This window comes from Anolis sagrei, chromosome 3, assembly GCF_037176765.1.
Source record: "Anolis sagrei isolate rAnoSag1 chromosome 3, rAnoSag1.mat, whole genome shotgun sequence".
Classification (NCBI taxonomy): domain Eukaryota; kingdom Metazoa; phylum Chordata; class Lepidosauria; order Squamata; family Dactyloidae; genus Anolis; species Anolis sagrei.
The window spans coordinates 228,517,229-228,543,513 of record NC_090023.1 but is presented as its reverse complement, the minus strand read 5'-3'; the positions used below and the strand labels follow the sequence as shown (position 1 = coordinate 228,543,513).

Genomic DNA, 26,285 nt, shown 5'->3' with positions numbered 1-26,285 from the left:
TTGTGATGGAAGGGTTAATGTTTTAGAGGGTTTGGTAATCTGTAAGTGGGAGTTCATGGGTGAAAGCAATTAGGGGTGGAGGTGTGCAGGAGATGGGTTGCAGCTGGGTTTACTGGATTTAAGGAGCTAATCTTGAGACTGATATTTGGGAGAAAAGTATCTGTTGTATTTTGGTGGTGGATGTTGCTGGTTTTTTCCTCATGTCTGTTGGAATTTTCTGTATTTTGACCTGTCCCGTGTAATCTTGGAATCCTTGAACCTTTGGAGTGGCTTTTGACTATGGTATAGACTTTTGATCCCTGGACTATGTTTATTGAACTCTCGACATTTGACCACCGGACTGGACCCTTTTGACTACAGAGTTGTTTTTACTATCTTTATGTTTTATGTTTTGGTCTATTAAAACAGCCAGAAAGTAAGTGCTGTTTTAATTAAACTGTTTGATAAAACTGGGAGTTTGATTCATCTCTACCTAAATAAGGCAGAGCCCTGGCAACGTGACAGGGAATGAGAAAAAGAAGCAAAAAGGATGACTCTCCAAGCCCCCAAATGTGTGCGTGCGCACCTCATCTACGGTCCTTCAGGTCCTCAACTCCCAGTCAGTCCCACTAAATAAAAATAATCTAGAAAATAAATAAAAATAGACCCTCTGAAAGTCCCCTTGTGATCCCCCCCCCAGGGGTCCTGACCCCCAGGTTGAGAAACACTGATGTAGATGTTTTTACCAATTGTATGTTTTTAAGCATTGAATTGTTGCCAATATGTGAAGCCACTCTGAGTCCCCGAGGTTGAGAAGGTTAGGGTACAAATATGGAAAATAAATAAAATATTAATACTAAGAATCACAAAATAAATTTTCTAAGATCCTAAGATTTCTATTCCTAAAGCAGTAGACCTTCCCGTTTTACTGAATGTGACAGATGGGAAGACATCCACTGTTATGTTTTCTAATGACTTTTTCCTAAGTCATATTTCTAACTTCAACTTTAATTGAGAAATCTTGGCTTGATACGAAATAAATCAGAACAAAAACAAGCACTTTACAAAATCTTTATTACAAAATTTACACCTTTGGAACATTTATAATTGTTTAAAACTATTTTCAAGATCTGTGTTGACAAATCTGATTATTTTGAGTGTTGCATTTACATTTCAACATGAAAAATGCAAAATTTTATTAATAAAAGTGTTCTGTACAAGTGCATAAAACTCCATGAAACATCTCTGCTACAAAGTGATTATTGTTCCAAATTAAATTTTGGAGCAAATACAGAACTGCTCTGAATTTATATCTTGAAAGTATTTTCATAACGTGAGTTGAGTTGAATTTAAGTGAGTCACATCACTGTCTTCACAGAGAAATAGATAAAAAGAGATAGGTTAACTTTAATTGATATTCAGGACTTTGAGATGTTCAAATGATGTGTGAGCATGTGCATGTCTTCAAGTTGGCTGTCCATTTATGGCAACCCAATAATTTCATAAGGTTTTCTAAGGCAATGAATACTCAGAGGTGGTTTTGCCAGTTTCTTCCTCTGAAATATAGCCTACAGCACCAAAACTTTGAAAAGTTTCAATTAGCAAGGCTTCTAATCCTGCTACTGGCAGGAGTTAGATGTCCCCCAGCTCTGTGCTGTATGTTGAAATAAGATCTGAGAGCTGCATGGGGTAAGCCTATTTGTGGGGATGATACATGAAGAATAAGAACATAAGAAAAGTCATGTTGGATCAGATCGATGTTCTCTCTAGTCCAACATTCTGTTCACGCAGTGGCCACCAGTCAGCATGCAGAGTTAGGCTGCCTTATACTGTCCTGTGCACTTACCAAATGGGGAATTGTTTCTGAAAAATCAGTTTTCTACATTCTTTGAGAAAGGAAAACAAGGGACAATAATTTGTTCTTGCCCGCAAGAGCACATTTTATCACGACTGACATTTCTACCTGGTGATTCTAGACTTCATGATTGTTCTATCTGAATTTTTCTGGCTCAATCAATCTTCCTCCACTTTCAATTTTGTCAGGAACCCAGCACTTGGATTAAACAGCTTTTACCTCACTCTTTAGGTCAAACTGCTAAACAGTAGGTAATATAATAAGCTTTAACTAGAGAGCTTGTAGACAATTAGGGACCAAAAGCATATTTTGGAATGATTTTTTTGCATGATACAAATCTTGTATGTAAGAACCAAACTCATCTCATGCTTAAATCCAGGTTGCTTTGGATTGAGTGTATTTTTCATTTACTCAATATGATGTATATTTTTCAAAATTATTTTTCCTGATTTTGGTACATTACGCCTTATCTCAAGAGATGTGATTTCCTGTTTGTATGCTGTCATTAATATAAATGTGCTGCATCTACAAATACCCTCGGTTCATAGAAACAGAGAAGCATAGGAAGCTGCCAAACACTGAGCCATAGAATTGGTCTATCTTGCCAACTGTTCTCAATTCTGGAAGCAGTTCAGAGTTTTCATTCAAGAATCTTTATCCCAGAGATCATTGCTATCCTTGGGTGGTCTGCCATCCATACACTAATCAGACCCAACCTTGCTTAGCTTCTGATTAATTTCAATGCTTTCAGAGTGACACGGTGTCACATTTGTGGACATTACTAGTTAGACTTCCTGCCTTATGGAGCAAACAAACAACACTTTCACTGGTGACCAACATGGGTAGTGCTGATCAATATTAGTCTTGAAACAGCCTTTTAAAAAAACCATCAAATACTTCCCTTGATCAGGACACTCAATTTCTGTAGTTGTAACTTAGAAGTATTTTTCTGCCACTTTGCACTATTAATTCATTTGTAGTTTGTCGTACACACTTAGTTTTTTTCACCAAGTTAAAATTTACATTTTTAATTAAGTTTGTTTTTGCCCGATTTGTTTGTTTTGGTTCAGTCCAAAATTACCCGGAGGCTCTAAGCCTTTAACTACACTTCCTAGTTTGCTATCATCTGTATATTAGATGAGGTTGCCCTCTATCAATCCATCCAAATAATTTATAAAGCAATTGAACACCTTGGCTGGCATAAGCTTCAAGACAATTGGTCCAGTCAGCCAGATTCAATATTCTCTCCTTTTAAAAGATATGGCAACATTTGCCTTTCCCGTCTGCAGGGACCTCATTTGTTCTCCAAGAATTTGCAAAGGTTAAACAGAAACTCTGAGGTTACACCTGTAGGCTCCTTTCTTATAACTGGATAAAGATCATTTGGAGATACAAAATCATTTTAAGTGGTCAGATGTTCCCATACTACCTCTGTACTTATCTTAGGTTGCAACCCCTTCGCTGTATAATTTATTAAAATCTCACCAAGACGAGAGCTGCTTTCCTTCTGAGAGAAAATGGGGACAAATTGGGTGTTGGGCCATCCAGCTTTCTGACACCATTTAGCATGTTTCAATTTTCTTCACAGAGGGACTTACTAGTTCTTTGCTCTTACTCTTGCTTTGAAGACAGTTTTAACACACATTTTCACTATTTTAATCTCTCTGGAAAACTTAAGCCCATCCTAAGATTTAGCTGTACCAACCTTTTCTACAAACACTAGCTCCTCATGTGGACTCTTAACTGTTGATCTCTGCCTCTTTCCATCTTTATATTTGTCCTTTTAAATCTCAGCTCATCTGAAACCTCCTCATGTAATCACCCTGGTTTTCCACTGAAACTTATACCTTTAATAAATGTCAATCTATTATGAGTTTTCCTCTCTTTCAGTATATCAAGCATACGTCGTAATTCAGTATATTCTTTTTGTGTCTCCCTGTTGTCTTGTGTCTCCAAGACTGTAAAAGCCAGACACCTGAAACTTGTAAGGGATAGATACTATGAAGCTCTTGAAAAGGGACAGAGATAGCCTGGGAGATAGTTTTCTTCTTCTCTTTCTTGACTGGTTGCACTGGGAGTGATACGTTATTTTGTGTAAGAGAGATAAGGGAGATGGGATGGATGGAAGAAACATTCTCTTTCAAAGTCATTTTGTCTCTCAGATCGAGATTTATCCTTGATCTACTAAACCAGTGGTTCCCACCCTTTGGTCCTCTGGGTTTTTGTTCTTCAGCTTCCACAATTCCTAACAGCTGAAAAGCTGTCTGAGATTTCTGGTAGTTGAAGTTCAAAACAACTGGAGAACCAAATGTTGAGAAGCAAACAAACTAGAATGATAGGGAAGACATAAACTCTTACACCAGTTGTTCTTAACCTGTGGGTCTCTAGATGTTTTGGCCTTCAACTCCCAGAAATTCTAACAGCTGATAAATTGGCTGGGATTTCTGGGAGTTGTAGGCCAAAATACCTGTGGACTCACAGGTTGAGAATCACTGTCTTACACAAATCAAAGGATAGATTATTCCGTAGGAACTGAAATGGTATTTATTACAAGGAAGAGAGCAGGCATTTTCTCTGTTTCCTATATGAGGATTTCCTGTGGGTGATTTACTCATTCATCTTTGTGGTCATAATTTGTGGCCTGCTGTTTGGGAATTTCTTACAAATTTATAATTTAGTGATTTTATTGTTCTTTAGTTTGTATGCTTTTCCCTTTTGCAAGTATTTCCTATAGATACCAGAAGGTGGTAGTAATGGTGACTTCATTAAAAACAAAAACCTTCCACTAAAACAACCTCTGCATAATTGAAAATAAAAGATGAGTAAAGAAATTTGGATGTATGCAGAACACTTTAAGAAAAGATAGAACTTTATTCATTTTTTTCATATGATTAGTAGAAGTACCATTTTAAGACCCTCCCTCTTTTTCGCTCTCTCTCTATATAAAATCTCAATGGTTCTCAACCTGTGGGTCCCCAGAAGTTTTGGCCTTCAACTCCCAGAAATTCTAACAGCTAGTAAACTGACTGCGGTTTCTGGGAGTTGCAGGCCAAAACACCTGGGGATCCACAGGTTGAGAACCATTGATATATAGAGAGCCTTTCATCTGCTGCTGGGCCAAGGCAGTGGCGGTTGGGAGAGGGTCTTTCATTTTCCTACCACAACAGTATCTAGTCCATATGACAACATGACAGTTCAGACGAAAAAAACTGGGGAAACTTTTTGTTTCTTTTTTTTCTCCAAAAATATTTTTTCCTCTAAAACTGAAAATTGGAAGAAAAAAACAAAACAAAAAGAGATTTTACAGTATTTTCTTTCGGATTTTAAAAAGTTTAAGACAAAGTGTTCATATATTTAGTACCACAAAATCCTTTCAAAAAATATATTACAGGAAGACTTTTAGATAAAACAATATCTAGTAGGCGATCGTTACAATTCCTGGTATACAATTCTTGGTATTTTCTTGTCAGTTCTTTTTTATGGGAACAAACGCTTTATGCCTTTGACCTTATGGAAGATTAGAGTAGGCAACATATTTTTGTTTCACTATTGTTGGTAGTTTCTTCTGTTTTCATTTCTTTTGCCTGCTCATTGTAAGCTGAATTTGTAACAAATTATTTAAACATTTTAAACAGGGAATTCAATTTCTAACCTGTACTTTTAAGTTACTAAACATTAAAATTTTATAACAAACAAAATTGTACAATTGTTTCATATTACACATAGTACCTATTATGTGTTCTTAAACTAACAAAGTAATTTTCATCCCCTCCCCAAAGATTCAACACAAGCATGTTTAAGTACACCAAAGAAGTGCAATGTGAATTCTGACCGCTGTTTTGGTGTGGGTTTTGCCATTTTGAGGGAATGGATTTGGGGGTTCAGGAGACCTAGAGGAAGCAACCACCACAATTTCTGGTGGTTTGAGAATTTCTGGCTTCTACAGAGACAAATTAATCATTCATTTTGCACATTGGCCGAAAGTCAACAGATAGGCTATACCTGGGGATCCCAAGGGCTACATCCAGTTCTTAGGTTCTCACCCCATGCTGTAAAGGGTATCACATTCATTTTCATTTTTTTCCATACAAGAGGGAAGGGTAAATATTTCCCACAACTTGAAACTTTATGGGAATTTTACACCTTTAACAGTACCATGGGCTTTTTAATGGATGTTGTATCTAAAATCCATTATATGCTAAGAATTTCTAGTTAGAAACATAGGAATACCAAGAAACAACCAGCGTTAAGATGACACACAACCAAAAAGCAGGTTTGTTAGTTTTTAAACTTTATGGAATTACCATATTTTTTCTCACTGGAATTCCATTTTCTGAAATACTTAATTGTACATTCAGAAAAGTCATTTTGGTGGAAATTTAATTGCCTGATTTCTTGATTGATTGACTGATTGATTCTACATCCTTCTTTTCTCCCAGAGCAGAATCCAAGATGGCAATGTAAGATTGAGTATTCATGGAAGTAACATTGGTAATTTTTAAAAAGCATGATGTTCAAACTAAAGTTCATGTTGTAAGATTCCATCCGGAAGGCTTGACTGTAGATGTTGCTGGCGTATTTGGTGGCAGAGGAATGGAAAATTATTTTGCTTCTCAACATTGTTAAGTCCAATTTTCCACATTAAAGTAGAAGTTGCCTAAATATATTAGAGGCTTTTTTTAAAGACCGCAAATAGAGGTTCTATGCACCTCTGAGAACCATGTTCTGCATCACAGGTCATGTTATTTGCTCGATGGCTACAATCATGAAGGTGAGATTAAATTTTCTACATCGTAGCCTAAATATATTAGAGGCTTTTTTAAAGACCGCAAACAGAAGGATTATTCTATGCACCTCTGAGAACCATGTCTGCATCACAGGTCATGTTATTTGCTCTATGGCTGCAATCATGAAGGCGAGATTAAATTGTCTACATCTTTGATGTATTTTGCAGTCATGAATTAAGGCGTTGTTCACTGTCACACATCGGTCCATGTATTGGCTGGTCCTTCATTTAAAAAAAAAGTTTTAAAAGTGCCTTTAGACTGAAGAATGTGAGAATTATGTTTCTAACACTGTACATTCCTTAGGCCGGGAAGAGTCACTTTTCCATAATTGTAAATGTCTTCATCTTTGCCTTTATTAAGGTGCTTGATGATATTTTTCTCAAAGAGGAGTGGGTGATAGGCACCCATAGTGCAAGCTTGGTCAAAGATCATCTGGTAATAATGACAGATGTTTGTTTGCCTTTTGGAAGGGAGATACTCATAAACATCCACTTCGTCACAGAAATTCATCATGAGGACAATACCTATGGATGAAAGAACAAGGGAGAAAGAGACAGACACAGAGAGAGAGAGAGAGAGAGAGAGAGAGAGGGATTATAGATATTGCTTGATAATCGGATGCAAGAATAGAAAGCAAGATCTTACATTAAATTAGCATGTGATAAAGTTCCACCAGTGGACTTATTCAGAGGTTCAGAGATAGGGCCCTTCCACACAGCCCTATATACTAGAATATCAAGGCAAAAAATCCCACAATATCTGCTTTGAACTGGGTTATCTGAGCCCACATTCATATAATGTGGAATTTCCTCCTTGATACTCTGGGATATAGGGCTGTGTGGAAAGGCCCATAGCTATTGAGGTCTAGAGCAGTGGTTCTCAACCTGGGGTCCCCAGATGTTTTTGGCCTACAACTTCCAGAAGTCCCATCCAGTTTACCAACTGTTATAATTTCTGGGAGTTGAAGGCCAAAAACATCTGGGGACCCCAGGTTGAGAACCACTGGTCTAGAGGAAAGACAAAAGCAAACCACAGAATGGTGGTGCAATGGAGGTTTCCTTGGTGCATTCCTGTGATTAATCCATGGCCACTGAGGCAGTGGGTGGCAGCTGAAACGGCATTGCCTACCAAAACTGTTGTGTGAGGAATCATAGAATTATAAAGATGGAAGAGATGACAATGGCCATCCAGTCCAACTACCTCTCATGCAAGAATTTACACACTCAAAACACCCAGCCAATTTTTAAAAACCTCCAAAGTTGTGCTAGTAGTGTAATTCCTATTTCAGATAGCATAAAGTCATAAGAGGATTTCAGCCAAATAGTTGAAAACACCATGTGAAAAATCTGTGGAAAGGAATAGGGACAAGGATATGTTATTTTGCATCACAGGAATCTAAGAAGTATGAATATATGATGGCATTCTGCTTTGCATACTATATCTACTGAAGTAGGCTGAATTGCATAAAATACCATTTGTTAGTGTTGCAGATACCTGCCAACATTTTTATTGCTTTTGGTTTGCATATTGACTCAGAAACTGTGAATCTGGTTAATTCTTATGAGAATGCAAAGCAAAAAGAAATTACTCTTTGTTGCTAGAAAAACAATAAATGTATTGTTGAAGGCTTTCATGGCCGGAATCACTGGGTTGTTCAAGGTTTTTCGGGCTGTATGGCCATGTTCTAGAAGTATTCTCTCCTGATGTTTCACCTGCATCTGTGGCAGGCATTCTCAAAGGTTGTGAGATCTTCACAGCCTCTGAGGATGACTGCCACAGATGCAGGCGAAATGTCAGGAGAGAATGCTTATAGAACATGGCCATACAGCCCAAAAAACTTTCAACAACCCAAAAAATAAATGGTGAAGTCTCAATAATGCAGACAATGAGGAGATCTTCCTAATGTCTCTTCCTGATCCCCCTCCCCCAAAACTTCTAATGACTGAGCCAAATGCTGTAATCTAGCTCTGCCTTTTGAAAGTTAAATTCACCTTTATTCAGGATCCAGGGATGTATATGGAAGCTTCCTGAACTACTGAGCCTGAAAGCACAGTAGGGATAATTAGTAGAGGCATTTTGGAAACTCCACAATCTGAGCTGCTTGCTATGGACCACTGACTGGCTTCCATCTCAAAGCTCACGATTAGCAAAACACAGTTCAAGAGGTGTTTAATTTGTAGACATAGATCCACTTAATTTGCAGGGCTGCATATCAATTCCAATCTCTAACCCAGAAGTACGTATCTCCAAATTAAAAGGGTGGGAGTTTGTAACTGGTTACACAAAGCCATTTACTATAGCCAGAGATCATTTAATGCTATTCAAAGCTAGTTTGAAACTCGACAACAAATGCCCAAGAAAGCGCATCAAGAAAGCCCTTAATGCACACTGGGTTTCTGTGGTTGGTGTCAAGGTGTCAAGCTGGTTCCCTGATTTCCTATGTAATCATCTGCACTTTCTTCAATACTGGTTTGAAACTGCATTAAATGTTCACTGTTGATGGGAACCAACTTCCTTTCAAAGTTTTTTTCAGTTCTAAGCCCTGGTTTACCCTTACATCCATTCTAACAGTCCATAGGGCCTGCTGGGTGGAGTTGTTCTAGGTGGAGTTGTAAATCAAAAAAGAAAAATTTCTGGTACTGCTGTCCAGTTTACATGTCATCAAGTGTGAAGAAGCAGCAGTGGAGCTGCCTCTTAACTGAGAAGCTCATTTAAGCTTGTCATTCACCTATTAGTTCATATTTATATCCTGCCTGTCTTTCAATAAACTTTAGGCCGAATGCTGGTTCTTCTCTTCCGTACTTCAACTTCACAATAATCTTATGAGAAAAGTCAGGCTTAGAGACTGGTTCAAGTTCACCCAGTGAATTTCATGGCTCAGTGGAAAAAAACCCACAACTGGGTTCTCCCATTTCTTAGTCAGGTACTTCAATCACTGTTCCATAATAGCTCTCGGTTAAGCTCAATTCACTTCTAATGGATTGTCAACATTGCATTACTGATGTCACATTATAAAAGAAAGCAACTGCAATCAAACAAAGCAAAACACTCTAAATCGCTTGGGTTTATTATGCATCATCTCTGGAAAATATATTTGAATTTGGATAGAAGTAAGGGACTCAAGTAAATAGGATGACAAAGGGCACCATCAATCTGCTTCCACTTTATTATAAACATGTGCAATTTTAGCGTAGAATCTACTACAAACCCACACATTCTCCTTAGCTAAAGCAGTACTGCCCTCTAGAGGATGTTTCCCTTTGAACTAGCGAACTCTTCTAGACTGAAAATGAAATAATACTCGAAAATATTCAAGAAAACATGTGTATGTGTTTTTTAAAAAAACATGTTTCTTCAACTGTTGAGAATCTTGGACTGCTCAGAACCTGCAGTCTGGGAGTTATTCTGCCCCAAATTCTGCACATAGTTTTTTTTTTCTGCACAGAACAAGGAACATTTCTAGGCATGTTTTTTTTTCTGAAGAGAATGCTTCCCTGCATAGAAAATGCTACTTTTTCTGCAAAAAATAACATGTGAGAATTTTGTGTAAGATAACTCTTGAAGTATGAGCAATCCCAGGAAGTTTTTTCCTTGCAGGAAAAAGAGAATGGAGTAAGCAAAGGGGGGGGGGGGGATGAGAAGGTCTAGCCCCACTGTTTTGCAAGGTGTCATTTTCCTTGATACCATCAGTAGACTCTGCAAGCACATGAGCTCTCCTGCCTTGTCTGATTAGAACTAGGAAGAGTGTGGAAAATGTGTTTTTATTTGGACTAGAATTCTCTGAATTTCTCCTCAAGTAACTTTAGGATCAGGCCTTGCCACTTTAGTTATTTATAGTATAGTAATCCTTTGTAAAGGAGCCCCCGGTGGCGCAGTGGGTAAAAGCACTGAGCTGCTGAGCTTGTTGATCGAAAGGTCGCAGGTTCGATTCCGGGGAGCGGCGTGAGCTTCCGCTGTCAGCCCTAGCTTCTGCCAACCTAGCAGTTCGAAAACATGCAAATGTGAGTAGATCAATAGGTACCGCTCCGGCGGGAAGGTAACGGCGCTCCATGCAGTCATGCCGGCCACATGACCTTGGAGGTGTCTACGGACAACACTGGCTCTTCGGCTTAGAAATGGAGATGAGCACCACACCCCAGAGTCAGACATGACTGGACTTAATGTCAGGGGACTACCTTTACCTTTACCTTTAATCCTTTGTAAACTTTGGGATTAGGTATAGAAAAATGAGGTTTTACATATTGGATGACAAAGGAGAGATCTCAGGTAGGGTGACCAATGCCTCCAACTTGTTACTGGACGAGAGGCAGAAATATGGAGCCACTAGCTATGCTGCTTGAACTGCAAGGTTCTAGAAACTGCAGTTCCAAAAAAGTATCTCTGAACTTTGGGGGTGGATCTACACTGTCCTATATCTCAGGATCTGATCTTAGATTATCTACTTTGAACTGGATTATATGAGTCTACACTGAGATAATATGGGATAAGCAGGAAATATTTGCACTCACTGAGCCTGAACTTAATTATGACCTTTCTCTTAGCCATATTGTTTTATGATACTGTTCATGACTGTGTTATGCTTTATTATTTTTTGATTGATTTTTAACTGTGTCTCTATTTTTATCTGTAATTTTTAGGTTTGTTCCTCTGTAAGCCACTCCACATCCCCTAGGGAAGATGGTGGTGGGATATAAACATAAAGTTGTTGTTGTTGTTGTTGTTGTTGTTGTTATTATTATTTATAATAATAATCTGGGATCAGATCCTGGGATAAAGGGCAGTGTAGGTCCAGCCTGGATATGCTTCTGTGGAATTCTTTTTACTGGTTTCTGCTAACTTTGAATACATGGACATCAATGGTGTCCTTTCAAAAATGGTCTGGGATATGCCTTGTTCTGTCAGCATCTGTTCTTTGTCACAGTACTAAATACAGATGAAGGCAGCATCAAGCCATTGTTTCAGATATCCTCCATGCTGTTTGACTAGTCCAAACAGTTATCCTTTTTCTTTTCACACTAATAATAATAATAATAATAATAATAATAATAATAATCAACTTTATTTTTACCCCACCACCATCTCCCCAAAGGGACTCAGGGTGGCTTACATGAAGCCAGGTCCAGCAGTTACAACAAAGCAAATATACAACAGAAAAAATACAGCAATAAAATATAATAAAAATAAAATACAAAAAACAATACGAAGTAGACAATTACAATAATTGAACACAGTGGGCAGGGCCGGTTGCAAATATTAAAAAGTTTAAAAACACTGGGTGAGATGAGCAGTATAGTGTATCTGGGAGGAGGACATGCTTGCGCAATGTAGGGAAATCTTTATGACCCACACCTTACTTGCTGGCAGTAAGGTCCCATTTTGGAAGAAGACATGCCGTGCTTTACGTGTCCTTCAACTCAAGGTAATGAACAAAAACCCAACTTTAAACATTTGGGATTAAAAAGCAAACAGAACAGAAGTAGCCCTTGTACTATAGAATAAGAATAAATATCTGAGATGGGTAATTCCTTTTATTAGGACCAAAGGCACTGTACAGCCTTATAACATCTTGTTGGTCTGAAATGTGGCACATGGCCACCCTCTCTCCCCTCATTCTGATATTTGTTTCTCTATTTTGATAGAATGTTACTATGCAAGGGCACCATCTTGTGGTGAGATATAAAGATAACACCAATTCAGGTGTGTTTATGGTACGGAAATCATACCTTCATTATTGCAATTGAGTTCTCTTTTTACTGCAAATGTTTACTTAGCTGCAAGTAAGTTTGCTTGCTTTAAATCACAACTACCACCATACATGCCTGAATATCACCACCAAGACTGAGACCTGAACACCTGAAACTTTACCTACACACTAAAGGGACCCTGCATGTCTGCACTTCAAAGTTACTCCATTTCTTAGTATTCATATTTAGTATTCAATCAGTATTCATATTTAGGGTGAGTGAACTAGAGCAGCGGTTCTCAAAGTGTGCTCCGCAGAGCCCTAGTACTGCCTTCGGTCCTTTTCTCTCTTATTTCCCTCATGGTGGCATCTCTCCTCCTCCTCCACCTCCAACCTTTCATACTCTTTCCTGCGCCTACCCCTTTCACACCTCCCTTGCTTATTTCTCCTCAGCCCCCTTACTACCAAAAGTCTTTCACTGCCTCCCTTGCTGCCAAAAGCCTTTTCCCCCCTCACCTTTCTCGGTGTCCAGATGCTTTCCCCTTTGCCTTCCTTGCTTCCAAAGCCCTATTTCCTCCCACCGCTAAGAAGGTGTTTTGATTGTGTTCTTCCTACATATCAGAAGGAGGTTGGACTAGATGACCCATGGTGTTTCTGCTGCTATTATTATTATTATTATTATTATTATTATTATTATTATTGACACAAAAGCACAGTATGTCACAGCAAACGAGATCTATATGCTGGATTTCATATCACAAAATCACAAGTCGAACACTTCCCAAGCGTCTAGGACTGTGTGATGTATTTTCAAATGATGGGTGCAGATCCAAGCAAGGTGGGCTTTTGCAGTTGACAGATCGTGATTTTTGTCGATGTCCATTGTTTCCAAATGCTGGCTGAGATCTTTTGGCACAGAACCCAGTGCACCAATAACCACTGGGACCACCTGTACTGGTTTATGCCAGAGCCTTTGCAGTTCAATTTTGAGGTCTTGATAGCGGTTGAGTTTTTCCTGTTGTTTTTCTTCAATGCGACTGTCACCCGGTATGGCGACATCAATAATCCAGACTTTTTTCTTTTCCACAATTGTGATGTCTGGTGTATTGTGTCCCACAGTATTTTTGCGTGTTCATTTTCTACTACCTTTGCAGGTTTATGATCCCACCAGTTTTTACTATTGGCAGGTGGTACTTGATTTATTATTATTATTATTATTATTATTATTATTATTAAGGGTGGGTGGCCATCTGTTGGGGGTGCTTTGATTGTGTTTTCCTGCATGGCAGAAGTGAATTGGACTGGATGGCTCCTGTGGTTACTCTGATTACTATTATTATTACAAAGGGTGGGTAGCCATCTGTTGGGGGTGCTTTGATTGTGCTTTTCCTGCATGGCAGAAGGAGTTGGACTAAAATTGTTCTTCATTTTAAATATTGTATTGTTCTTTCTTAATTTTTGCACTGTGTGAATTACATAGTTCACACAAGCACCCTTCATCCACATACCACTGACCCAGCCCATGTCTGATATATATACATTATATAAAATATAGGATAATATATTAACATATCTTGGGGCTTCTGCTTCAAAAAGGGCTCCATGGCTGAAATAGTTTGAGAACCCCTGAATTAGGGAAAAGTTCAACCATCGTATTGTGCTGCTGGAATCAACAATGACATTCGGCTGCGAGTGCCAAATTTACCATGGATCTCGATAACAAATGTAGAATCTCTCTGTGATGCAGAAGGGAACCATATAGCCTTGAGCAGTCACAGGGTATATAATCTACTCTCTTTTCCAGAGCAATAAAAATAGAAAAGTGGGGGGAGGGGGGCAGATATCACTATTTTAGTGTCCTGGGGGCAGTCACCAATTTTCAAAAACAGGAAAATTTGAGGAGCTGAAAAACTGTGCTCTTCAATCCATTTTAAATATATTTCCATCTTTAGCTCCCTTGACTTCTATTACCACTCGGCTGGTGATGACAACCTATTAGCTCACAGGCTATTGTAAGGCAGTTGTGTGCCTGACTCATCTTAATTTACAAAATTAGATAGTTCTGTGTGCCTAGAAAAGTGCAATAGGAGCAAATCTCTCTCTCTCTCTCTCTCTCTCTCTCTCTCACACACACAGGGGGTTTCCATATACAAACTAACAAACACTCAACTGTGAGATTTTGCTCATGTAAGGGGGAGGGGGTCCCTAATTAGATCCTAAGTACAAATCTAGAAGAACAAAGAGAAGGAATTGTGGATCTGTTCTGCAGTGAACTTACCAAGCATTCCTGAAGATGGTGGATTTGGCTGAATATCTTCTGGGGAGTTTTCTTGAATGATATCCCAGAGCTGCCACTGAAGGTGCGGATTCAGGATATAAAAGGGTTGTTTTGGATACTTTTTCCGATAGTTCTTGAAGCTTCCATAAAAATTGTAGTCTGGCTTTTTATACCACTAAAACCAAAAATTGAAAGAATCGCATATCTTATCTAAATAGTGGCCACATACGGAAATATTCTCCAGAAAGTTTCATCTTCTCACCTAACTTACCTCTTCAATGCTTGAGTGGTAAGGGGCTGGATCCCATAAAATTAAGGTTCCAAAGTTATACTGTGGGTCTGTAAGAAACCTTTTTTCTTCAACAGTAATAAGCTGGAAATGATAAAAGAGGTGATGATTAAATGCATTCTGCTCCATTAGAAAACTATGAAAAGCATGGCTTTATAATTTACATCTGTTATAACTGTTATAACTTGTCAAAGGACAAGTGGGATCCTCCCACCTCTGCAGGAGTCTACCGTATACCATGCAGCTGTGGACAAGTCTACATAGGGACCACCAAATGCACCGTTGCCCAAAACATGAATCAAGGAACATGAAAGGCACTGCAGACTACTTCAACCAGAGAAGTCAGCCATAGCAGAGCACCTGATGAACCAACCTGGACACAGCATATTATTCGAGAACACAGAAATGCTGGACCACTCTAACAACCGCAATGTCAGACTACACAAAGAAATTCACAGCATGTGGACAATTTCAACAGAAAGGAAGAAACAATGAAAATGAACAAAATCTGGCTACCAGTATTAAAACATTCTAAAATTATAACAGTAAATTTTAAAAAAACAACAAACATAGGGGAACTTCAGACAAGAAACAATCAGGGACAGCTAATCATCTCTCAACAAAGGATTCCCCCATTCAGTAACAAGCCACACCTAAAAACTATCATGCCATCAAATGCTAATCAAGGTGGCAAATTGAAACATTCACACATACCTCCAACAGACAAGAGTTCTTTCTCCCGACCTGGACATTCCCAGATATATAAACTCCATTTTCCTAGTTCCCAACAGACCTCACAACCTCTGAAGATGCCTGTCATAGATGCAGGCAAAATGTCGGGAGAGAATACTTCTAGAACATGACCATACAGCCCGAAAAACCTACAACAACCCTGTTAGGATAGCTTAAAATACATACAACAGAATACATATATCAAAACATGTGTGTTTTGGAGTAGGAGAGATGCATAGCTATAACTCCTCTCCTCATTTTAACTTCACATGCATTTGCCTGTAGCAGTAGGAAGTATTCACATAGGGATGTCTGCATGTGACAGAGGATAGGAAGTGATAGAAAGATAATGCACAAATATAAAGACAGGGTTAACTTCTACTCCCAGACAGACAGGCAGACCAACATCCTGTACAGGTATTATGAAACTAGTGGAAATAACTGCATAGGAGAGGAGCGCAGACTATAGCCTTCCATCATTAATCTCTTCCTGAAGAGGGCAGCCTTCTGAATGAAGCTTTGAAACAGCACTTGTACTCTGTATTGAAAAGCTCTTCCCATATACACTTTTTGAAATGGCAAGGTGTTTTCTCCAGAGTGTCTGGCATTTACAGTGGATGACATAAATATTTTATAAGCTGATGTTACAAAGAGTAAATGAAAGAAAACAGACCTTTTGGGGTCTACATAAAAGCTAAAGGATTCCCCTGACATTAAGTCTAGTCGTGCCCAACTTTGTGGTGTGGTGCTCATCTCCATTTCTAAAACGAAGAGCCGACGTTGCCTGTCATGACTGCATGGAACGCCATTACCTTCCCACTGAAGCAGCAGCTATTGATCTACACACATTTGCATGTTTTCAAACTGCTAGGTTGGCAGAAGCTGGGGATATCAATGTGAGTTTACCCTGCTCCTCGGACATGAACCACTGACCTTTAATTAAGTAAGTTCAGCAGCTCAGTGCTTTAAACTTCTGACCCCAAGACTCTGGGGTTTACATAGTTGTGGCATATTTTTATGGGTCTGATAGCTTAGTTTATGTAGTTTGAAAATACCTTGCTCCATTTTACTACCAGTAACAGTTGTGTTAGAGCCCCCAGTGGCGCAGTGGGTTAAACCCCTGTGCTGGCACAACTGAAGATCGACAGGTTGCAGGTTCGGATCTGGGGAGGGCACAGATGAGCTCCCTCTATCAGCTCCAGCTCCTTATTTGGGGACATGAGAGAAGCCTCCCACAAGGATGGTAAAATATCAAAACATCCGGGTGTCCTCTGGGCAATGCCCTTGCAGACAGCCAATTCTCTCACACCTGAGCGATTAGCAGTTTCTCAAGTCACTCCCAACATGACAAAAAAACCAAACCAAACCACCCCCCCCCCCTGTGTTTGCATTTATGCCACCCAGTACAAAAATTAGAAACTCTTTAGTTTAGTAATACCGTGGACTTTTCTGGCTGAGCAATTTAAAGGCCCCTCCCCTAAATTTTTGTATGTGTGCCAGAAGCGACTTGAGAAACTGCAAGTGGCTTCTGGTGTGAGAGAATTGTTTGTCTGCAAGGATGTTGCCCAGGGGACGCCCCCGATGATTGATGTTTTACCATCCTTGTGGGAGGCTTGTCTCATGTCCCCACATGAGAAGCTAGAGCTCGACAGATGGGAGCTCACGCCGCTCCCCAGATTCGAACCGCCAACCTGTCGGTCAATCAGTCCTGCCGATACAAGGGTTTAACCCATTGCCACAGGGGACGCCTCCCTAAATTATACGCCCCAGATTCTGCAGGATGCAGCCACAGGATTTCACATGGGATGCATACCCTTTGCCTACTCTCTAAATTGTGTGGTGTGGGGAAAAAACCCAACTAGCCCTCTGAGGGTCCTTCCACACAGCCATATAACCCAGAATATCAAGGCAGTTAATCCACAAGATCTGCTTTGAACTGGGTTATCTAAATTCACACCGTCATATAATCCACTTCAAAGCAGATAATGTGGGATTGTATACATCTGTGTGGAAGGGGCCTTAGAAAGCATAAAGGAGAATATCTTTGCAATATAAGGAGCAGCAGAACAGGCATCCCTTTAGTGGGTCATGCTGTGGAACAAAATCATTTTGCAGCTGACCTCAAATTCTATGTGTTAGAGAAAATAAATACTGTACCAATTTCAAGAACACACTGAAGAGAGTTTTTTTTAAAAAAAATTAAATCGGCTCTTATAAGTCGTAATGGAGAAATAGAATTCCTTCCATTCATTCTAAATAACTGGGAGTTTTCAGATATTATCTTCAGTCCAGTCATGTCCACAGTGAACTTCAATCTGTGTGTTCCAACTTCTACTCATGAAGTAAAATATCAATCTTGCATTTATGTCAGTAAATGATACCGGAATTCTTTTGCAATTCAGCAAGTTTCTGCAATAAGTATGTAGAGGCTAATGTAATATATAGGTATGAGAAATTATTTTATCTCTTTAAATGTTAACATGTCATATTCCTGCATTGACCTTTATACTGTTTTAATGTCCTCTGGAAAAGGACTTAAAATAGGCATGGGCAAACTTTGGCCCTCCAGGTGTTTTGGACTTCAACACCCACAATTCCTAACAGCCTACTGGCTGTTAGGAATTGTGAGAGTTAAAGTCCAAAACACCTGGAGGGCCAAAGTTTGCCCATGCTTGTCTTAAAACATCTACAAGCCAAAACATAGTATACTTGTTCCCTATTTAATGTCACCTTTCACATGTGTCTCCCTTATTTCATATCTGCAGATTTTTTGTGTGTGTCAGTAGCGACTTGAGAAACTGCAAGTTGCTTCTGGTGTGAGAGAATTGGCTGTCTGCAAGGATATTGCCCAGGGGACACCCAGATGTTTTGATGTTTTACCATCCTTGTGGGAGGCTTCTCTCGTGTTCCCGCATGGGGAGCTGGAGCTTACAGAGGTAGCTCATCCATGCTCTCCCCGGATTTGAACCTGCGACCTGGCGGTCTTCAGTCCTGCCGGCACAAGAGTTTAACCCAGGGGCTCTAGATTCAGATGAAGGGACAGGATTGTTAAGACATCAGACTTAGCCTTGCTTTTCCTAACTTCAAGGCACTTGAGCCTATATGGGCTGAACTCAGGGCTGAACCAAAAGTGTTTTTTCCCCCATCAAAGTCATTGGGGCATTTCAGAGAAAAGGGGAAATCAAAAGTGAGTCAACACTTCTTTAAATAGTCATTCCTCGTTCAACAACAACGACAGCCTTTAATGGCATAGTCTAACAAGATCACAGCACAGAGATGTATAACAAAAGGAAGTCACAGAAAAAAAGTAAAAAAAATGCTTAAAAATGACTAATCTCAAGAATAAAACTTGCAACAGTCTCGCAAAAGGTCATTTTTTTTTTTTTGTAAAAGACCAGCCCTCTCTGACCCAGGGAACCAAAATACTTATCAGTCAGAACAGAGATAAGTGTAGCGTTGAAGGAGAAAGACATACAATATTTTCATAGAAGTGGGTTCAGTTTTTTTTTTTTTTGTCATGTCAGGAGCGACTTGAGAAAGTGCAAGTCGCTTCTGGTGTGAGAGAATTGGCCGTCTGCAAGGACGTTGCCCAGGGGACCAATGGATGATTTGATGTTTTTATCATCATTGCAGTGAAGTGCTTTCACTGTTTTTAAGGATTTTTTTTTTTTTTGCCTTACCAGCACTCAGTTTTCAAAGTGGCTGATTCTGACTGGCAATCTTCAAAGCAGTTTTGTACAAGTGAAGAAACAGACTAAAAAAATCTGTAGTAATTTTTCCAGTTCAAACTGAATGCATTAATTCAAAGGAGCATTAGAAAGAATAGAATAGCTCCATTCATTGTAACACTGAATTGGGAACTAAAGGGGTCTGTAATAGCTTCATTAAGTTTGTGTCATCCATTGATTGATATATGCAGTTATATCACCCTTGAGAACTTTTTACACTACATATCTATGGGACTTGATTCTACATGCTGCACCTAATAAAATCCTGGGATTTGTAATTCTGTGAATTCTCTAGCTGAGAATACTAAATATCTTCCCTAAATTGCCAATCCAAGGTTTTTTTATAGGATGCAGCTGTGACAGATAAAAGTAGAATCATCGTACAACAATTGTGCAGTCTGAGAAAAGAATAATAGAATCCTAGATTTGGAAGAGACCTCATGGGCCATCCAGTCCAACCTCCTGCTAAGAACCAGGAAAATCACATTCAAAGCACCCCTGAGAGAAGGTCATCCATCCTCTGCTTAAAAGCCTCCAAAGAAGGGGCTTCCACCACTCTGGGGTAGAGAGTTTCACTGCTGAACAACTCTCACAGGTGGAATATCCTTTCCTGTAGTTTGAAGCCATTGTTCCGCATCCTAGTCTTCAGGGCAGCAGAAAACAAGCTTGCCCCCTCCTCCTTATGACTTCACCTCACATATTTATACATGGTCATGATGTCTCCCCTTAGCCTTCTCTTCTTCAGGCTAAACATGCTCAGCTCTTTAAGCTCATAGGGCTTGTTCCCCAGTCCCTTGATCATTTTAGTCACCCTCTGGACACATTCCAGCTTGTCAACATGGTCCTTCAATTGTTGTGCCCAGAATTGGACCTGCTATTCCAGGTGTGGTCTGACCAAGGCAGAATAGAGGGGTAGCATGACTTCCCTGGATCCAGACACTAGACTCCTATTTATGAAGGCCAAAATCCCATTGTTTTTTGGGGTTTTTTTTGCCACTGCATGACATTGTTGGCTCATGTTTAACTTGTCCACGAGGACTCGAAGATCTTTTTCACACATACTGCTCTTGAGCAAGGTGTCCCCCATTCTATATCTTTGCATTTAATTTTTTCTGCCTAAGTGGAGTAACATGCATTTGTCACTGTTGAACTTCATTTTGTTGCTTTTGGCCAATCATCTCTCTAATCTGTTAAGATTGTTTTGAATTCTGCTCTTGTCTTCTAGGTTATTGACTATCCCTCCCAATTTGGTGTTGAAAGGATCTCTGGATTTCCCTTGTAGCAATTATTTTCAAATTGTTTGGGGAACTTTATCAAACTGAGCATTTCACCCAAAGACCTAATGACGCTGCTTTCAGTTCCTAAGGCACAGAGGAACCCACATTTCCCTTTATGTCCTCGATCATACAAATAAAGAACCCACTTTAACTTCTCTTGTAATGTTGTATTTGGCTTTCACTCCTAGTTTCAAAACTTGGTTTTCACTGAATTTCTCAATTCATCATCATGATGTTCCTCAATCAGAATACAGGCATACTTCAGCTAACAAAGTAGGTGTGTTTTGGAGCATTTTTTTAACCATAAAATTTGGTACCAAAGGCACAAATAACATGAAAAATAGGTATGAGTTTCTTTACCACAATAAACATCAGATCAATATTGTAAAATTCAAAAACATTTAATCTACTGATGCCTCAATTAATGTAATTGTATTGTTATCTATTTATATTTTGAAATTTACCAGCAGTAGCTGCATTTCCCATCCCTTGGCTTATACTCGAGTGAATCCGTTTTCCCAGTTTTTTTGTGATAAATTTAGGGACCTTGGCTTATATTCAGGTCAGCTTATGCTCGAGAATATACAGTAGTATCAGTGGTTAGAGTGGAATCCTATTATTTTCCAATCCAGGCTTTATTATTTTGTTCACTGAAGGTATGCTTCTGCAACATGATACCAAAAGCTCATGTTTCCCCAGGCATCAATCATCTTTCCAATACCAATTCTATTTTTTAAAAGAAGAACCTTCCAGCTTCCAGGTAAGTGTAAGTGTGCCTAAAAAGACTGCAAAAAAGAAGCTTCTTTGGCAGAGGCTTTGCTATCGGAGGTATGCTTGTATCGGAAATGACTGGTTTCCTTGGAGGAATTTCTTCCAAATGCAGCCAAAGGGCCATCTTGGGAGCAAGCCTGGGCAATCCTCTGTTTGAACAAAGAATGTACTTACTAGAGTTACTCAGCAGATAAATCATCAAGCAAGAGGTCTTCTCGTGTTATAACAAAATTTGAAGAACAGTGGTTTCTTGAAGTGTACCAATGAAGGCAAGAAATAGGGAATAATCTACATGGGCACTTTAACCCAACTCAGGATTGATTCAGCTCCATGGTATCCACTAGGCATGTGCAATCCATGGTTCTAAATGGTTCTAAATTACTTACAAACGAAAGTTCTGGTTGTGAAAACTAGGGGGCGCTGGTGCTTTGCTTCTACAGTGTTGCTAAAGTTCTGGTGGTGAAAATTTCAGAACTCTAACAAAACTTTCAAAATATTATTATTATTTCATTATTGGTGATTTTTATGACAGAACCTATTAAAAACTGCCATTTATAATGACTTTTTGAAAGTTGTGTTAAGGAGTTCTGAAAGTTTCACCACCAGAAATTTAGCAACACTGTAGAAGCAAAGCACCAGCGCCCTCTAGTTTTCACCACCAGAACTTTAGTTTTGTAAGTACTTTAGAACCATTTAGAACCATGGATTGCACATGCCTAGTATCCACATGGCAAACAAGGCCTTCTCACCTCCAATGTGGGGCAAGGTTGCTTAACATGGTTTCCCCCATGTTTTGCAAAGTTGGGAATGCTCTGGAGCACCTCCGTACTTTGGTATAGTGTGGAGAGTTGGGCTGTTATTTACTTGGAATCAGTTCTGCTCTTCACACAACCATCCCACTTTCCTTGAGCTCTATGGGATTGCCACCTCCTCCTTTCCCCCTTCACTCTCCAAGTTGCATGGATGTCTTTGCTAACATCAGCAATGGTACACATCGTGGCCAGGAGCCACAATGACAGCAACAGGACGACAAAGAAAAAGGTGGTTGCCCTGAGATTTTTGTTTGTTTGTGTAGCTGTGTTTGTAGCCTCCTTACCTATGAGGGGCAAGTTTAACTTCAGATGACCCTAAGAATGTCATAGGTCTTTCTTAGACAAGAAATACTGAGAAATAGATTTGCAATTTCTATCCCTAAAATATTACCTACAACACCTGTCAGTTGTTGGTGATCTCTCATCCAAGTACTAACCAGGGCTGACCCTGCTTAACTTCCAAAATGAAATGGGACCTGGTGCCGTTGGCGGATTTAGACCCATAAATACTAGGGCAGGCCACCTTTAAACACAAAGGACTCTGCTTTGTTCTGTGCGTATTCCAGAGATTCTGTAAGTTGCAAAAAGGTCAGTTTCTCATGAACTTGCTCTTGCTTATCCGTTAACTCATCGGCTTCATTAATATCCAGTCCCCAGATACTTTGGCTATTTTTAGCTGAGTACCAGGCACCAATACTACAACAGCTTCAGATGCCTGCTTTCAGGGACCTTTCTGCTGTCCATCAGCAGACACTTAACAGCTACCAGATTTACATGTCCTGTTCTTTTGCACTGTTCCTAATGAACTGTCTGTTTTATTGGCTATTTAAATATTTAGGCTTGACTGTCTTGCTAATTCCTACTTAACTGTCTCTGTGATCTGTCTTGTAAACACTATCAGACTGATTAATAAATATTACAGTATCCACAAAGAGCAACTGACTTTTTGCATATCAAGTAATTTTCATATCAGCCTTAATTTAAAGGCCTCTCTCTTGGTCCTCTAACAGATACGAATTATTCTTCCTGCTGCTGTCTCCAAGTCTGTGGAGGAATATTGGAAGGGTCATTGCCCACAGAGAGGCCTTTATGGCTGTGAATGTGAGTGCTTAAGGAAAGATTAGCTTTCAGCTGCTCCATTCCCACCATCACATACAATCTTCTGCAGAGGGCTTCACCTACCCCTGCTGTTATGATCAATCAAACTGGTTGACGGGGACAGCTGCGATCAACATGGGAGTCTCTTGAGCCTAAACACCATTGTATCAAAGATGGATTAAGGATGCAGAGAAAATGAATGTAATGAAGAGGTTTACAAGTGCAGTTTCACTGCAGAATTCAGACTCAGAAATGTACCTAGCCAAAGACTGGTATGCCTTAAAATTATGCTCCCTATTAAAGAAATTTCAGACTATGATACAAAAATTATATGGTGATGCAGCAGGTTAAACCACTGAGATGCTGACCTTGCTGACCAAAAGGTTGGTAATTTGAATCCAGAGAGCGGGGTGAGCTCCTGCTGTTAGCCCCAGTTCCTGCTAACCTAGCAGTTTAAAAACATGCAAATGTGAGAAGATCAATAGGCATCACTTGAGAGGGAAGGTAATGATGCTCCATGCAGTCATGCTGGCCACATGACCTTGGAGGTGTCTATAGACAACACCGGTTCTTTGTCTTAGAAATGGAGATGAGCACCATCCTCCAGAGTTGGACACGACTAGACTTAATGTCAAGGGGAAACCTTTACCTTTACTATAACAGACTCACTGACATCCATGAGATTTACTTTAGTAATGAGTAGTAGGCAGATTAAGATTTCCAGAGGAGAGACCAATACCGTTTAAGCAATCCCTGACACTATTCAACATCTTGTACCATCAAGAACATCTTTCAAATGTTTAAGTGTAGTCTTTATTTTTTGTAATTTGAATCCATGGGTTTAGATCACTGGAGCAACAGAATGTAAGCATCACAACCTCTGAGGATGCCTGCTATATATATAGGTGAAATGTCAGGAGAGAATGCTTCTAGAACATGGCCACATAGCCCGAAAAACCTACAACAACCCAGTGATTCCAGCTATGAAAGCCTTTGACAATACATTAAAATCCCTTACATTACTAATCCAAAATGGCCCACCTTCCATTGCTTTCCTTATGACCAGGCAACTTACCTGGGAATTTACAAGGCGAATAGTGGTTTTCTCTCCTACGTCAAAATGAAATCCTCTGACAGGGGCCCCATTAAACCGCAACACAGCATCATGACTATCTAAAAAGAGGAAACATACATTCAAGGTATCTGACAGACCCAAGACACAAACATCTATTTTGATCTTTGTAGCTGTTGTTGGGGTATTTGCTTTACTATAACCAAACTTTCCACTGTGAATGTGAGAAAACACAGCCACCTTCCACTCAGTGTACATGCATCTGTTCCTGCAAAATCATACTATTTGAGAAATCCCAATTGCAGCAGAGAGCAAAATGTCATGGCAGTTGTGGGTCTTGTTTTGAGAGAGAAGTGAATCCATTCTAGGTTTCAGTTTGCACTTTAGAAGAGGAAACCAAGGTGTGGAAATCTATGGGGCAGGACAGGGTTCAACAGATTCAACAGCTCCTTTAAGGTTTAGATTAAAATCTGGAGCAAACACATCAATCCAATGACAAGGAAAACAGTTGACATTCTAGAAAGAGAATAGACATATACATGAAAAGCACTGCTTATAAGAGAAAAAATGGGAAATGCTTTTCATAAACTTCAGTCTGGTGGCATTTATGGAACAAAAAAGTGGAACACAACACTAACTACACTAAATGACATAATGTAGTTTCAGCATATATTTCATTATATAGCAGTGTAGATGGGGCCTCAGCTCAGACATTACTGAATAGTGACTGTGGATCCTGAAGATCTGGGAAGAGTGATTTAATCTGTCAGGCAAAACTACAGTACAATGCAATGGATTTTTGTGATGTTATTATACTGTTTTAGTATTGGGTTGCTGTGGGTTTTAGTATTCTTTCACCTGTTTGCTGATATTGAGATCCTTGCTGTAATTAACACTTCACAGGCAAATATTTGCATTTAATAATTTCTATTACATTTGAGAGGGTTGAAAGTGCTGCACCAATGTAATTAAATCATTCATTTCATTAAACATACTATTCCCGGGTCGCCCTTATTGAAAGGATTTCAGGACAGTATGCAGTGGTGTTGATAAGCTTATAAATACAGCATAATAGTATTTTCTCAGTAACCTTTACAACTACTCCACAGGTAGAAAACTACAGTGGGTACAAAGCCTGAAATTACACCTGCTGATTTCATGGCTGAGATGGGATTTCAACCAATCTTGTGAAGCTTTTACATAACTTCTACTTCAGGGAAGCTGCAATTGCACAAAATTTTACTTAAACACAAATGTATCTTGACATGGTAGAATTAATGCGTCATTGTTAGTAAAGTCTGAACCTACTGTCAATCATAAATCAACCATAATTATTAAATGTAAGTCACAACTTGATTTAAAATAGGGACCATTACATCATAAAGACTAGACTGGATAATGCTGTCAAATATAATGTAGATTTTAAAGGGCCAGGACTGATTACATCACATTTATTCTAAATTCCCATAACCAATGCTTACATTTGGATGTCACAACAGATTATGTAGGAACAAGACTGGCTCCCTCATGTTCTCTCTCTTGTCCAGAGAAATTACATGAAAGAAAATGGGGAGACCCTCTATACCAGTGGCTCTCAACCTGTGGGCCGTGGCCTAGCAGTGGGCCATGAAAATGAAAATCAGGTCCACAAACCTCCTTCCTCTTCATTTATTTTATTAATTTATTTCCACTCCTTTCTGCAGAGCTGACCAGCCCTGCCCCTTTTGGTACTAATGTTGGAGAGTGGTCCCTGGTCAAAGTGGTCTCTGGTCAAGTGGGCTCTGGTCTAAAAAAGGTTGGGAACTACTGCTCTATACATTTTAAACAAATGGCAGTTTCAACTTTCACTACCATTTGTTGGAATAAAGGTGGCATGGCTTAATGTTGGCTTGTTTCAAAGAATCAAAGTTATAGTTCTTCTGCA

General features: G+C 39.4%; 1 protein-coding gene across 5 annotated transcripts in view; it reads right to left on the bottom strand.

The window, feature by feature from the left end:
- Positions 1-1,036: 1,036 nt before the first annotated feature.
- Positions 1,037-26,285, bottom strand: part of ST6GAL1 (ST6 beta-galactoside alpha-2,6-sialyltransferase 1) — a 95,614-nt gene continuing 70,365 nt past the window's right edge. For all 5 annotated transcript variants that reach the window (XM_060767935.2, XM_067465945.1, XM_067465946.1 and 2 more), the window contains exons 3-6: positions 24,365-24,462; positions 14,854-14,955; positions 14,583-14,757; positions 1,037-7,145 (exon numbers count right to left, since the gene is read on the bottom strand). In XM_060767935.2, coding sequence (XP_060623918.2) covers positions 6,904-7,145; positions 14,583-14,757; positions 14,854-14,955; positions 24,365-24,462 — 617 coding nt within the window. In that variant the 3' untranslated portion in view covers positions 1,037-6,903. The remainder of the gene's footprint in view (positions 7,146-14,582; positions 14,758-14,853; positions 14,956-24,364; positions 24,463-26,285) is intronic.